This window comes from Plasmodium berghei (assembly GCF_900002375.2).
Source record: "Plasmodium berghei ANKA genome assembly, chromosome: 12".
Lineage (NCBI taxonomy): Eukaryota > Apicomplexa > Aconoidasida > Haemosporida > Plasmodiidae > Plasmodium > Plasmodium berghei.
This window is the reverse complement of record NC_036170.2, coordinates 960,752-976,175: the sequence shown is the minus strand read 5'-3', so window position 1 is coordinate 976,175 and position 15,424 is coordinate 960,752. Positions and strand designations below refer to the sequence as shown.

At 21.5% G+C, this 15,424-nt stretch overlaps 5 protein-coding genes across 5 annotated transcripts; 2 read left to right on the top strand and 3 right to left on the bottom strand.

Annotated features, from left to right (window-relative positions):
• Window positions 1-339: 339 nt before the first annotated feature.
• Window positions 340-1,644, bottom strand: PBANKA_1225700 (GTPase-activating protein, putative; the record flags this gene model as incomplete). The annotated part of the gene is made up of 1 exon (XM_034566327.1): window positions 340-1,644. The coding sequence occupies one exon, from the start codon at window positions 1,642-1,644 to the stop codon at window positions 340-342; it is 1,305 nt and encodes a 434-aa protein (XP_034422935.1).
• A 1,382-nt stretch (window positions 1,645-3,026) lies between these two features.
• Window positions 3,027-4,489, bottom strand: PBANKA_1225600 (alpha/beta hydrolase, putative; the record flags this gene model as incomplete). The annotated part of the gene is made up of 7 exons (XM_034566326.1): window positions 3,027-3,164; window positions 3,329-3,403; window positions 3,498-3,637; window positions 3,754-3,815; window positions 3,898-3,964; window positions 4,154-4,275; window positions 4,362-4,489. The coding sequence occupies 7 exons, from the start codon at window positions 4,487-4,489 to the stop codon at window positions 3,027-3,029; spliced, it is 732 nt and encodes a 243-aa protein (XP_034422934.1).
• A 2,012-nt stretch (window positions 4,490-6,501) lies between these two features.
• On the top strand, window positions 6,502-8,145 carry PBANKA_1225500 (conserved protein, unknown function; the record flags this gene model as incomplete). The annotated part of the gene is made up of 1 exon (XM_034566325.1): window positions 6,502-8,145. One exon carries the CDS (start codon window positions 6,502-6,504, stop codon window positions 8,143-8,145), a length of 1,644 nt encoding a protein of 547 aa, XP_034422933.1.
• A 2,172-nt stretch (window positions 8,146-10,317) lies between these two features.
• Window positions 10,318-10,608, top strand: PBANKA_1225400 (IMC-associated apicomplexan protein; the record flags this gene model as incomplete). Its single annotated transcript, XM_034566324.1, has 1 exon — window positions 10,318-10,608. The coding sequence occupies one exon, from the start codon at window positions 10,318-10,320 to the stop codon at window positions 10,606-10,608; it is 291 nt and encodes a 96-aa protein (XP_034422932.1).
• Window positions 10,609-11,893: 1,285 nt separating this feature from the next.
• On the bottom strand, window positions 11,894-14,953 carry PBANKA_1225300 (conserved Plasmodium protein, unknown function; the record flags this gene model as incomplete). Its single annotated transcript, XM_034566323.1, has 1 exon — window positions 11,894-14,953. One exon carries the CDS (start codon window positions 14,951-14,953, stop codon window positions 11,894-11,896), a length of 3,060 nt encoding a protein of 1,019 aa, XP_034422931.1.
• Window positions 14,954-15,424: the final 471 nt, after the last annotated feature.

Sequence of the window (15,424 nt, the reverse complement as noted above, 5' to 3'; positions counted from 1 at the left end):
ATGAAAAAGTAAATAATTGTAAAAATTAAATTAAAAAAAAAACTAAGCATATAATATATAGTATAATATGGCATACACACACATACAAAAAAAAAACAAAATGAATAATAAATAAAATAATAACTAATAAATTGGCATGACATAAAATGTAATAAATTGACGTAATCGTTAAACATGGATCTTCACATACTTATGTGCATTATTATACATACACTACTGCGTATATTGTTAAAAATTAATTTAAACAAAATGAATAAATAATAAGTTCGTAAATATATACATATAGCTTTTGGTAAAATACATGGATGTATACACAAATCATTGTAGCTGAGTAATCGATTAATTATTGAACCATTCTTTAGCTTTCAAAAATACTTCACTACCTGCTGCAACAATAGTTGATAAGCCTTCTTTAGCTGTTACTTTTAAATCTTGAAGATTTTGAATTGTTTGTTCATCGAAATTCCACGATTTTTTTCTATTACTGGTATCCCTATTAAAATATTGATCAGATGAAATGCTATTTTCTATATATACATTTCGAACAAAAGGATCAGCATTCCTCTGGTTTTCGTCATAAAAATATTGATCTGATCGAATACTTTTGCAATCTTTAAATTTATTTAACTTGGAATCGCTTGTCACGTTCAAATTTTTATTATTACTTTTATTTTGATAACCCGTTTTATTATATGAATTAACATTTTTGTTCACATCCATTGTATTATAACTATCGTTGAAACCAGTTTCAAAATAATTTGCTTTCATATTATTATTACCATAAATTTTAAAAGAATTATCAAAGTTGTTCATATTTTTATCACTAATTGGTACTTTCATTTGTTGCATATTTCTATTACTATTATTATTCATCTCATTATGTTCAAATATTGTGTCATCAAAATCAATATCAATTTTTTTCGCTTTAAAATTTTTATTAGAGTTGTTGTATATCATTTTTTCCTCAAAGAAATTATTTGGTGGTGGAATACTACTTCTATTAAATTTGTTAAGATCATTAACATTAGAAAACGCATTACCAAATTGTTCATTTGAGCTATTTCCGACTTTATTTTTTATAACTTCTCCTGTGTTTATATCATCACTAATCAGATCAATTATCGGTTGGGTAGTTACATGATTTATATTATTTGGTTGATTAGTAGTATTGACACTTTTGCTGCTACTATGTAACTCCATACTATTCATATTTTTACCGCTGTTATAGTTTGATAATGCTTCCTCCAATAAATTATCTAAATACATTTTATATTTTAGTGAATTAGGTGATGAATAATCAATCATTTGCCCATCTTTATTTTTTTTTAAATATTCACTTGCTTTTAAATTTCCTCCTAGGCACACTCTAACCAATTGTTTTGCTGTAAATTTGTCCATTCCCGCAGAACGAACAAATGAAATGTGGGTTCCCAACTGCCTGTGTTTACCTGAACAATTCAGGCATATAAATATACCAAACGTTAAAGATAGCCATTTAGGGTTTTTATTACCACAATCAAAGCATATTTTGTTTTCATTTTTGCTTAATATAATTTTAAAGGTTTTGTCTTTTAGTGGATCTAGCACATAACCTCGATTATCTTGTTGATATTCTAGTACTTCACTTATTAAATTTTTCTTCATTTTTATAAAAACAAATTAAAAATTACAAAACAAAAAATTTAGATTTTTAATTAAATTGTACAAAGCTAGCTTTAATACAACAAAAAATAAAAATAAAATATCATATACATATTTTTTTTTGCATATGGCTGTACATATTGTGTGTATTTACATGTTAGCACATATAAAAAAAAATATATATATAATATATTTATTTAGCTTTATATATATATATATATATATATATATATATATATTAAAATTTACCATTTGTGAAAATACTTATTTATTTTTTTATTATTACTAACATTTATGTTAATGCATTTAATTAATGCTTTATATTTTCATCAATAATTTTAGCTTTTGTGGAACTTTTTTTTTTTTTTTTTTTTTAAATCACCATTTATTTTGGCTTTATTTTTCGTCTTTTTTTCTTTTATATTTTTAGATAAACAAAATAAAGATTATACTGTTTTGTAAGTTTTTTATGTTTTCATATTTACCACAATTATTTAAATAAATTATTGAATTTAGCTAAGCCCATCACTATATTATATATGCAAAATTATGCAAGCATACACATATAGTGTTATATGCATATATCGTAAAACTGCGTATTATAATTATATATGCTAACTAAATAAGTATAATTATAAATATAAATTCGTTATCGTATTTTTTCGAAACTTCATATATAATATTTATATATTATTGTGGGAAATATTTTGCTTAATTTAATGTAAATAATATTAAAATGATGTTTATAGTAAAATATTTTTTCGCGTAAAACAATAATTAACTCAGAGTTAAAACTTATCTTCATTTAATAAAATGCAAAAATTACACAAAAAAGGCAAAATATCATTAAAAAATCATAAAATATATGCATATAATAATAATAGGAAATATGTATTATATTCATATCCCATTTGTGCAAAAGCGTAACAATGAATTATAAGTTGTATTTATAGGTATAAATATATATTTTTTAACAATAATAATTTCAACAATATTTTTTATTTATCCAACTTTAATAAAATTAAAATTTATGCATTATTATATACGTTTTTTATTAGTTTATCCTTCATGTGTTTATAGCTTTTAAATTGCGTATATATAATACCCCATTCATGTTTGGAGTTGCTTATACTTGTAACATGTTTTTTGATACAACTTAATTTCAACACATTATAACAATAAAATAATTAAAAATAATGTATGTCAGTTTATTCGATATATAGTGTATTTGTTTTAAAAAATATTACAATAAAATAAGGTATTACATAAACATATATTTTGAATACAAAAAATAATAAAATAACATGCAAATTATATATATTTTTTTGATAACTTTCACATTTAAAAAAGTTCAAATAAAACCACAAAAAAGGGGAAATTCATTCTTATGAATTATTTAAAAAATTTAGGAAAAACTTGATGTTTTCGTTGAATTTTTTATTGTCAATTAATTCAACATCGTTATGTTTTCCATTGGCAACCCAATAGGGGCACACCTTCATTTTGCATTTTTCATATAGAGCCTATAAAAAGAATAATGAAAGTTTCCATGTATAGTTATATTATTATATTTTAATATATAAACATTTAATGCATAACTGAATTTTTTTTTTTATTTTATAACGATCATATTAATTTGGGATTCTTGTTTTTTTCATGAATTTCCATTTTTTATAATATTTATTACTAATCCATGATAAAATGGGACAATTTTATCATTCATTCCATGAATAAAAAAGACATAACATGGTATCATATCAATCTAAATTAAAAATGAAATAATAATACATGTTTCTTCATATTTCGATATAATTCCTTATTTGTAATATATATAGAAAGATAGAGAAGTAGCTCACCTTTTTAATGTTACATAAGGAATCAAATGGTAAAATGTATCTAGTTTTAAAACATATATTGAATAAAGATAATATAGCACTTTGTAGGATTACTCCTTTTACTTTCCTGTTAATCGCTATATCCACAGCTGCACATGATCCTGAAAATGGAGTTAAAATTATTTTTTGTATCGTGTATTTAATTTTATTTAAAAAAACAATATTATATATATATATATATATATATATATATATTGAAATGTAAGCTTTTTCAAACCTATAGATCTTCCGTATAAAATAATGGTTTCTGGCTTTATGTTTAGAGTATTTACCATATAGCTGTATGTGAAATAAAAAATAAAAAATAAATAGTCACTAAAAAAATAGTATTTATGTTTTTAAAAATGATAAAAAAACCTACTCATAAACTGCATATCCACTTTTGTACATATTTTCTTCGGTTGCTATTCCTGTGCTTTCCCCATATCCTTTGTATTTTTTGAATTATATATTTAAAAAAAAAATAAATATAACGATAATAAATTTCATATTTAAAATAATAAATATGCAAATATAAAGACATAAAATAGAAAGAAAATTTTATAGGTCTAAAAAAAATATCAAAATAATATTTTACAGTTTTTAAAATTTTCATTGTCTTTTTTTTTTATTTTTACCAGGATAATCATACAATAATATATTTACATTCCATGTTTCTGATACTTCGTAAAAATAGTCATATAACATATAAATGTTCTCACTATTTCCATGGCAAAACAAAATTGTTAGTAAGTTATTCCTAATATGAACAAATTGAAAAGGCGTATTGTTAAATATTTATAGTTATATTAAATTTGAACATATATATGTAATAGTTATTCATACCTATTAATATAATGTGCTGCTATTTTTTCGTTATCTTCTGTTTCAATATAAATAAAATCTATATCTAATTTTTCATAAAGCCCTTCATGCGGAGCATTAAAGATAATTTTATTTAGAAGATTCCCCATATTATGATTAGAGGAATTCTTTTTTTCATTATTTTTTTATGTTTTCTTAAATTTTAATATTATTAAAACATAATTTAATGCAAATAAATTATATGTTTGTAAGTTATTCTTTCCACTGTCATATTTTGTTGTATCCTTATTGGTATATCATAAAGTCTATATACCACCAACATATATATATATACATAAAACAAATTAAATATATAACTAATATATAAAATTAACGATAAAAACATGATGAGGCATGCTCATGATCATTAATTAACAGAATATGTATATATAATAATTATTTATATTTTTTCCCTAATCATTACACAATGTAATAATAATTTTCCACGAATTATTCATAAACATATTGAATAAAAAGAAAAAGTAATAAAATTAAAGCGAAAACAAAATAACATATGTAAAATTAAATCTAGTAATATGTGATCTATTAAACACTAAATAATGTATAAAAAGGGAAATAAATTAAAAACGACATTGTCGAACAAGAAATAGTAATATAAAAAAATATATTATATAAATATAATTTTATAATATCGATAAACTTGTATTCTTTAAAAATTATAAATATTATGAATAAAAGATATATATGTATAATTACTATACTTTTAATTAGTTTTCCATCTAGAATAAAACATAGATATATACATATAATATGAAACAAAAAAATACAGAAATTTACTAATATACAAAAATAAATAAAATCTTGATATTTCAATATTATATAGTATAATGTAAATTTTATGTATAAATAAAAATACAATTATAAAAAAGGCGGAAAATGTATGCATATATGATATAACACATTTTAATCCCAATAACTAATAAAAAAATAATAATACAAATGTTAGAAAACTATATTATAAGCCATTACACTATAACCATTACATGGAAGCATTTCAAACTAAATTTGTTTTAAGTTTTTATTCATAAGTCATGAAAAATGAAAAAATATTAATTTTGTTAATAATGGAAAATGTGTGTATATCATATGCAGGTTACATTTTAATTTCTTATTTTATTTCTTTCTTGATAAGTATGTGCTCTTCAAATGGACCTTTTCGTTTCTTTCCTTCTTTTACTATATCTAACTCAATATATAAAAACACAAATATACTATATCGGCATTTAAAGTGTAGAATATTTGCACATGGAAATTATGATGAAACTTGCATACATGTAATTGAAGCCAATAAAAATAAATGGATATATTATTGTTTATTTTTTATTTCCTAAAAATAGTGTGTGCAGATTTTCAAAGTTCAAAATATTTCTACAACATATGCATAAAGCTGTTTTCCTATATTTTTATTAAATTTTAACGGAATAAAATTCTACAAAATATGATCGTCCCTATATAATAAATATATGCATATATATATTGAAAATGAATGACAATAACTAAAAAAAATGTGTATTTTTTAATTAATGCATATAACCTTTTTGCATAAAAAATATATATATTTATATATGGGCTTAATTCAAAAAAAATTTCATTTTCATTTGTTCTATATAAAAAGGTTTGTATATATATACACACATGTCTATAAGTATTAAATACTGTGTTATTTATTGTGGATTTTCTATTGTAATAATTTCATCGAATAAATGAAATATAATTTTTTGTTTTTATTTCTAATTTAAGGCTTAGCACTTATTTGTAAATTGCTTTTTAATTATTCTTTGGAGCATAATAAAATTGAGTTAAAATAGGAATAAATATATATTATCTTTTATGTGCCTTCTCTCCTATATATTTAAGTATTTGTTTCAAATAAAAGTAAAATAAATCCTTAAAAATTCATAGTTGAATTATTATTTATTTAGCAAAATTTTAAACCTATAAAATATATTACATTATAAGTACATATATAAAAGTTTGTAACAAATATATATATGTGGCAATCATAAGACAAATAAATACCTCTTGAGTATTCAACACTAATTAAAAAAATATTTAAAATAAAACAAACCATAAATATTTAAGAACTTTCCTTTACAAAAATATGAAACCAACACTCCAAAAAAATACTAGCGCTGAAAATCATATCATGTTCCTAAAAAAAAATTCCCCTATGATGAACAAAACAAATAATGAACAAACAAATTTTGGATTACAATTAAATAATCCGAAAAAAATTGATGAGTCATGTGGAAATGTAAAAAATAGTAACTATCAATATTTGGATTCAAGTCATTTAAAAATGTTAGACTTAAACAAAAATATTTTAAATATATTACCAAAACCAGTAGAGCCATCATTAAATTTGGAAAAATTATGCAAAGAGACTAATGCTACTCTAAGGAATAATACAAGTATATTCGAAAATGAACATGGGAAATTAAAGCCAAATGCCAATAAGCAAGATGGAAATAAAAATATAAAACATTTTTATGAATTAGGATTACCAGAAATTGTAGGAACGTATATTCAACCATTAGATAAAAGAGAAAACCATGATATGAAAATTGATACTTTAGAAAAATTTCCCTTTCCTTTAGGATCAACATCGTCATCTCCTTTTTTTCAACCTCCTAATTTTTCGACAAAACTTATTCCACCATCTAATAATTTTTCATCTTTGAATATAAATAATAAAAACACTAAAAATATATATGGATTGCCATCATATTTAATTCCAGAAGGAAAACCTCAAAACTTAACGATCACTGTTGTACCTAATAAAAATAAAGATGTTTTAGAACAGGAGGCAAAATTTTTAAAGACATTGTTAGACAATTCATCTCAAGGAATTGTTAATTCAACTCCGGATTATCAAAAAATTATTTCTTCCCCCAATTTATCAAATAATAAAAATCATAGTAATAACAACAGTAGCAGCATTAATAATAATGACATAGAAAGTGATTTCAGTTTTGGGAAAAATGGAAATTTAGAAACTCATGGAAATACTAAATCATACGATAATGACGATAACTATGAAGATAGTTATAATTCTTTTATTAATGAATATTATGATGAAAATAATTCTGGATCTTCTGTAAAGGGAAATGAGTTTACTTTAAAGGGTGTTTCTTATAATAACAATGAAAATGGTATTAATTTAAAACAAAACAAAAAATTAGAAAAGGCAAATAGAAAACAAAACAATAAGAAAAATACTATTAGCGTTTTTAATGAATTAAATGGAATAAAATCGGGAGAAAAATTAGACATTGAACTTCAAAATGAAAATAAAAATGAGGAACAAAGTACTATGGTTTTATTACCATCAAAAAAAACACAATTAACAAAAAAAAAAGAATACAATTCTTCATTAAAAAATCAAGAACCGTCTACATCCTTTAAAAATCCCAAAACATGCATTAATATACGCTTAGGAAAACCCAAAAAGGTTTATTCTACTACTAGTTCTGATCCTATAGACAGGAAGTTACAAGATTGGCATAATACTCATAATAGTCAAATCGGATGGGAAAAAATAAGAAGAGGTGTTTATCATTTCGGAAAAACAGAGGTTTCATTGAGATTAATTCATGATAAAATTATAGTTAAGAAAATTAATGGAAAAATTATTGATGATAATTTATTAACAGTTGAAAAATTTGTTTCATTAAATGAATTATTTGAGCTTCAGAATGAAGATAGTGTTAGCACACTAAAAAAAAAGCAAGAAAAAAGGTCTTAATTTTTAAATATTATCCATAAATTGGATTTTCGTATCAATAAATAAATAAATATATATATTTTTTACAAATGATACATAATTTTATACTATTCAGTTCTATTTTTGTTTTTGATAGATTTTTCGAAAATCCTTTCATACAACTTGTTTATGTGCACCAAATTTTGTTGCATATATATGCATGCATTTGTCCTTTATAAACAAAATTACAATTGTTTATTCATTTGTGAATTATTGTTTCTCAATATAGAAAAATATATGTGGGTATATAAAAATATTTGTATATATTACTCATTGTTATATAATATAAATATGCAAGTCGTATTTTCTTTTTTGTTTTTGTTTTTTTGTGTACAAAATTTGAATTTTATTTACGCATATGCATATATTTGCATTGATTTATGACGAAAAGAATACATAAATATATATATACTAAAAGTTAACAATTTTTAGCTGCTAATCATTTGAAACGATCACCCTATATTATACTGTTTTTTAGGGGTGAATTAAAAACTGTATTTTTACATGTTCAAAAATGCATATACAGAATATAATATTTCCAGTAATATTGTTATAATAAATTTTCGTAATACATGATATAAAACCGAAATAATAAATATATAAGCGTCAATAATAATTGCTCATATTACTATGAGAAGATTGAAAAGATATTGTCTACATATAAAAATTGTGATATCTTTAAATTGTTGTTTCCATAAAGCGTTATTAAATATATATGAATAAAAGCCATGGATATAATTAACATATATTAATTGAATTTGCCTATTACATTTTGCATAATATATAAACATTTAGTGTTTATTATTACGAATTAAATGGTTTTATTAATCATATAAAAGAAATTTCACATCGCGCTTTATATTGCAGTGATAAAATTAAAAAAGGATATAAATTTTCGCGTATATATATGTCAACAATAAATATTATTTTAAACGTTCCCAAAACTCGTTTTCCTTTATAGTAACATCAGTTAAAACATATATGCCCAATACACTACCAATTTAATGCTATTCATAATATGGAACTCTCTTTAAATGTGTGTTATATATAACGAAAAAAAAAAATTATATGAAGTAATATTCAATAAATATATTTAAAAAATAAATTTAACATAAATACCACAATAAGTCTTATGCATATAGAAAATGCCAAATAATTTAAAGTAAAATATGTATGTTGATAGTTATTAAAAAAATTAATATAAATGAACGACATTATCATTTTATATACATTAAAAGTTAATATAACATTACTAAATGTGACTATATTTATATATAAAATTAACGAATGTCTTATTTAATATAGTAAGCTTTCCCATGCAGTTTTAGTTATTTCACTTTAAAATACCTTAAAATATTGCCAATCTAATGCTTTTTGGTTTACTATATATATTTTTCTCTTTTTTTTTGATCATTATTTATTTTTATTTTTTTTCAAAAAAGCTATTTACCATAACATGTAACGTTAAATAATATTATGGCGTATGTTTAACAATATATATAATATATTATGTATATTACAATTTGATATAGCCTTGCAGAGCATTTACAGAAATTTATTTTATTCAAAAGTGCCAAAATAAAAAAATATTTATTTTAATTATTAGTTATTTTACTTTTTATGAACGGCAATAATATGTTTATGGGTATAGCTAAATATTATGTATTTTTTTTTTTTTTTTTATTAAAATATCACTATGAATAATGAAAATATAGTAAAATATAATTCCCATATATTATAAAGAGAAATATTAAAAAAGGCTTTTGTTATTGCATGTATATATATAGATTAATTCTATTTTTTAGATACCCCCAAAATATGTTTAGCTAGCCAATCAGCTGTTTTGCATATTATTAATGGCTTCATATTTATATGCTAAAATATGTATATTTTTTTTATAAGTTAAATATATATTTTTATTTAAATATTTTTTTAAATATATTAAATTTTAAATTTTATAAATTTGATAATTTTTTAAAGACGTATTAAAATTTAAAATTTGTGATTAACCTTATTATTTTTCGATTTTTCAAACATTTTCTTTTTTTATTCTTTAATATAATCTTAACATTTTTTAAACAATATAATCGTTTTTTTATAAAAATAACATACCATATTATATTTATACAAATAAATCCATAACATTTTTTAAAAATGGAAAGCGAATTCAACGGATTTTTACCACCAAATAAAGAAATCCCCATACCAGACGGGATGAAAATAATACCAGGAAGTCCAAATAACGATGCAACTCCATATGTTACCAATTATCAAGTAAATCCAATAATAAATGAAGGACATTTCCAAATGAATATTGGAGGCCAAGTTCCATCATCTTGGTCAATGAATCAAATAGCACACTATGTAAAATTTGCTGGACCATCCGATACTGTATTTTCTGAAAAGGCTAAAGAATTATTACGCGAAAGGGGTTATGTTGTGTAGAAAGATAATACAATAATTATAAAATTAAATACAAATTTATATAATATAATACAATATGCAATATAAGAGTAAGGAGCCGATTTGATTATGTATGTTGTTTACCCGTTCAAAATTAATTTTTTTCGTTATCGTTAAGATGAAATAGTGATAATTTTTTTAACAATAAAATAGCATTTTTAAAAAAGATATATATTATATACATAACATCATATAATATATAATTTTTTGAAATTATAGGACAGAATATCATGATTTTAATATTCAAACATAATTAATAAGTATATATTTTTTTCAGTTTAGTTGATAACAAAATATTTTTCCATTTTTTAGGATTTTATTTAAAAAAAAATTTCTTTATATAATTTTTATGTTTTTTATTATTATTATTATTTGAGTTTTATTTCTTTATGTTTTAGTTTTATATTTATTTAAATTTAATTTGTATATTATCCTTTTTAAATCCATGTAAAAAACATAAAAAAACTAAAATTGAAGATCATATTCATAAAATATAATAAGACAATTACATTTTTAGTTCACAGCATGTCTGATTAATTACACTCATGCTGTTAGAACGTCTTTATAATTTACCGTTATAAGTAGTAATATCAAGTTTAATCTTGTGGAATTTTGTAAAATTTTCGGGCATTCTTTATTTTGAATAACAATAAAGAATATATCTAAAGGATATAGTATTCTAAATACATAGTAATAATATTATTATCATGAAGTATAGTCTCTACTAGTATTTTATATATTAAAATTTTTTTCCAACCCTTTAACAAGTTTTGTTTATTTTATATAAAATTAAGAAGCTACTTGGTTATCATTTTATTTTATTAATTTTATTTAATGTTTATAAATGATTTAAAACTCAGGGTTTATCCTATATATATATTTGTAAATTAAAAAGCATATAAATGTATTATTTTTATGCGATTTCTATAAATATTAATGCGTCTTAATAATTCTATAATTTCTATAGTTAAAATGTGTTTTCTTTTCCAAAAAGTTAACAGAAATATGAGAACGTGCGTTAATTAAAAAATGACACAAGACAATCAAAAAATAACATATACAATAGCGATTGACACAAAATTAAAAAAAGACATTTACATATATATACATGCATTTATTGTGATTTTACAATTTAACATAAACAATTTTATTACATTTTTAGGGTTTAAGATGGGTCTTAAATATTATATTATTTGTTTGTATATATATATATATGGATTAATCTTACAAACAAAGAATAAATGAGGTATTTATTACATACAAATTATTAATTAATTTCTTCAAATGGATAAGATGGTGTTTTTTTTAAATGTGAAGATGAATTAACTTCTAGTTGGCTAGCTAATGGTTTCGGTATTTTTTCTTGTTCTTGTGGCGATTCAGGGGCTTTTTCTAATTTAATATTCCTCTTTTTAGTTTTATGATTTTCATTAAACTTGTGTTTTATATATAAATTGCCTTCAATTTTTTCTTTCTTTTTAAATTTCTCTATGTGTATACAGTTTTTATCATATATGTTCTTCCCTTTTTTGTTATTACTTAGATTTTGTCTATTAATATTTGATACATTATTAATTCTGCCATTAATAGAATGTAAATTGTTTTTATTCAAAGCTTCATTTAAGTATTTTTTTAATAAATTTTTTTTTCGTATTTCATTTAATTTATCGCAGTTACCCTTTAAAATATTTGATTCAACTTCCTCGTTAAGAATCGGTTCTTTAGACAAACCATTATTTGATAAAACATTGCTCATATACTTAAAACAATAAATATCGTTTTTATTTTTACAAAGTTGAAAATCTATTTTTTGAATATTATAATTCATTACATTATTTGCAGTCTCTGTATCGCATTTATCAATATAATTATTTTTTTTAACGTTAAAAAAATAGTTATTGTTAATGTATACTATCTTATTACTATCCAAATTTATTTTTTCTACATCAGATGTAGATATTTTATTATGAATATTTATATTATTAGGAATGGAGCATATATTTAAGATGTTATTTAATTTATTTTTCAGTTCTGTGTCATGCTTTTTTTTTCTACTAATGTTTTTCCTTGGGTCATTTTTTCCATCTCCTTTTCTCCCCTCGGTTTCTTTATCAAATATTAATTTGTAATTTGAAATGTTTTTATTTATATATTTCTTGCATTCGTGTTCACGCATTTCTTTCGATTTTTTGTATATGGAATATAGGTCATTATTTTTTGTCTTATTTTTATCAATAGATTCTTTGTGTTCTAAATAATTATTATTTAGTTTGTATTTTCCAAAGAATTCATTTTCATTGTTATTTAATTTATCTAAATTAATTTTTTTATTAATACATTTTGATATAGCTTTATTAAAGTTTATTAACGAAGTATTTTCTTTTTTTGTAGATACAGATACATTATTTTTGTTTAAGTGATAACTATATCTTTTTGTATTATCATAATTAGTTTCCTTAATATTATTTTTACTCGGAGAATCTGTACAATTGGCATATTTTTTTAAATCCACTTCATATTTTTCAATTAATGAATTATATGTATTATTTCTAGAAATTATATTAATATCATCTTGATTAGCATTATCGCAATTATTAATATCATTAAGCTCTTCACTAAAGTTATTTTTATCATATATATATTTTTTATCAATATTATCACCTTTTCCATTTTTCATCTTATATCTGTTAATCTTAGTTATACTATCTCCATTTACATCGGAGATACAATTTTTTTCACATAAATCGTTCAAATTATATGAGTTTACAATTTTAGTGTTTTCAGTTTTATTTATCTTCTTATTTAAGGATGTTTTATTGTCTTTAACTTCCTTTTGTTCTGATTTATTATCTTTTGTATGATCATATATTTCCTTTGCACATAATGCATCAAAATTCGAACATGTTATTATCTTTTTTTTTTTTAAAGTTTCTGGATTTTCTTTAGCATGAAAATATGGAATATTCATTCTTATGTCTAATTCATTTTCTTTATCTTTTTTTGGAACATTGTTTTTTATTATATGTTCTAATAATTTTAAATTCAAAATTCTTTCTGTTTCATCTATGTTAAAGGGTTTTACTTCTATTTCATAGTTTCTTATATTTGAATTATCCTCATAATCACTATTTGATTCCTTGCCAGTTTTTATAGTTACATGATTCTTTGAGTCATCAACTTTTTTACCAACGATTTCAGTTTCGTAAATATTATTTATGAAATTCTCATTATGTTTTATGCCTTTTAAGCTCATTAAGTTGTCAAAGTTATTTTTATTGTAAAAATAGGAAATATTATATAATTTGTCGTTTTCATTAATGTTTTCAATACTTATTTTTTTTTCTTCAGTATGCTCATTTAAATCATTTTTGTCTAAAAAATATTTATTTCCATATTGTTTCATCCATATGGGATCAAAATTATTTGAGATAGATTCTTCTTTTCCATCAATTATATTCATAGGATCCAGCTGTGATAAATCATACACTTCGCTCCCCTCGCTCATATTTATCATACAATCATTCATATAATGCTCCCTATTATTATCATAGATATATACACTTATATTATCATAATTATTGTTTTCATCCTTCAAATTACATACATCATCCATTGTAAGATGCTTACAAGCAAAATATGAAATTTCGTTTTTAAAATATCTTTTTATATGTATTATCATATCATCAATTTCATACTGTGGTGGCATATTATCAGCATATTTTAAACAGCTAATATTTTGTAATTTTGTGTTATGGTAAGTATTTTCATTTTGTTTGTGATAATTTGAATAACTATCTAAGAATATAAACACATCATCATTAAATGATAAAGAACCATTTTCATTGGGATTTAAAGAGTTACTAAATATTATACTATTGTCTTTTATTGATTTTTCGCTTAGGATCGTTTTATTACTTTGCATACTATTTTTCAATCGATTATTAGTTATCTTAAGTATTTTGCTTTTTACATCATGGGATTGAATATCAATATTTTTATCATCGCACAAGTTTTTATTATATATATTTCCACTATGCTCCTTTTCATCATCATATTTTTTTGTATTCTTTAAAATTTGTCCGTTCAAAATATATTCATAGTGTACATTTGAGTTTTTTACCAAGCACCTCATATAATTAAATTTTTTTGAACATGCATTACACAGATGGAAACATTTTTTTAGATTATTTTTGGCTTCAAGCAACCAATTATAATCATTTTCATATTTTTTACATTCAAATTTCCTTATTTCTCGTGATTTATAAGGTGGAGGATCTGGTAATGATTTGACATATTTACTAAAAGGGTAAGGATATATTTTTATCATTTTTAATAATTGTCATTTGTTTAAATATTAAAATACTAAACTTAATTATATGTAGACAAAACCTTTCTATATATTTAAAGGATGTTTTTAAATATTTTTTTTAAATATTTTACATTTCAAAATTTTTTTTAAATGGGTATAATATTTAAAATGTAATTTAACCATTACTTTTTATTATTTTATATACAATGCAAAACTATAGTTTTTTGTTAAGATAAAAAATTAATAATGGGAGATAACGTACAAATTATGCCTTTTGTACATGTAATCATATCTCTAAAATATATTAAGGAAAATACCAACTTAGAACAATATTTTTTATATTATTATTTCATTTGAATAATATGTATATACAATATATCGATAAATTAAATGAAGTAAAAATATCTTGCTAATTTTGATAGTGGAGTTTCCATAAGCATAGGATAGGAAATTTTAAGAAGATTTCTTACATAAAACTTTTGTCAAATG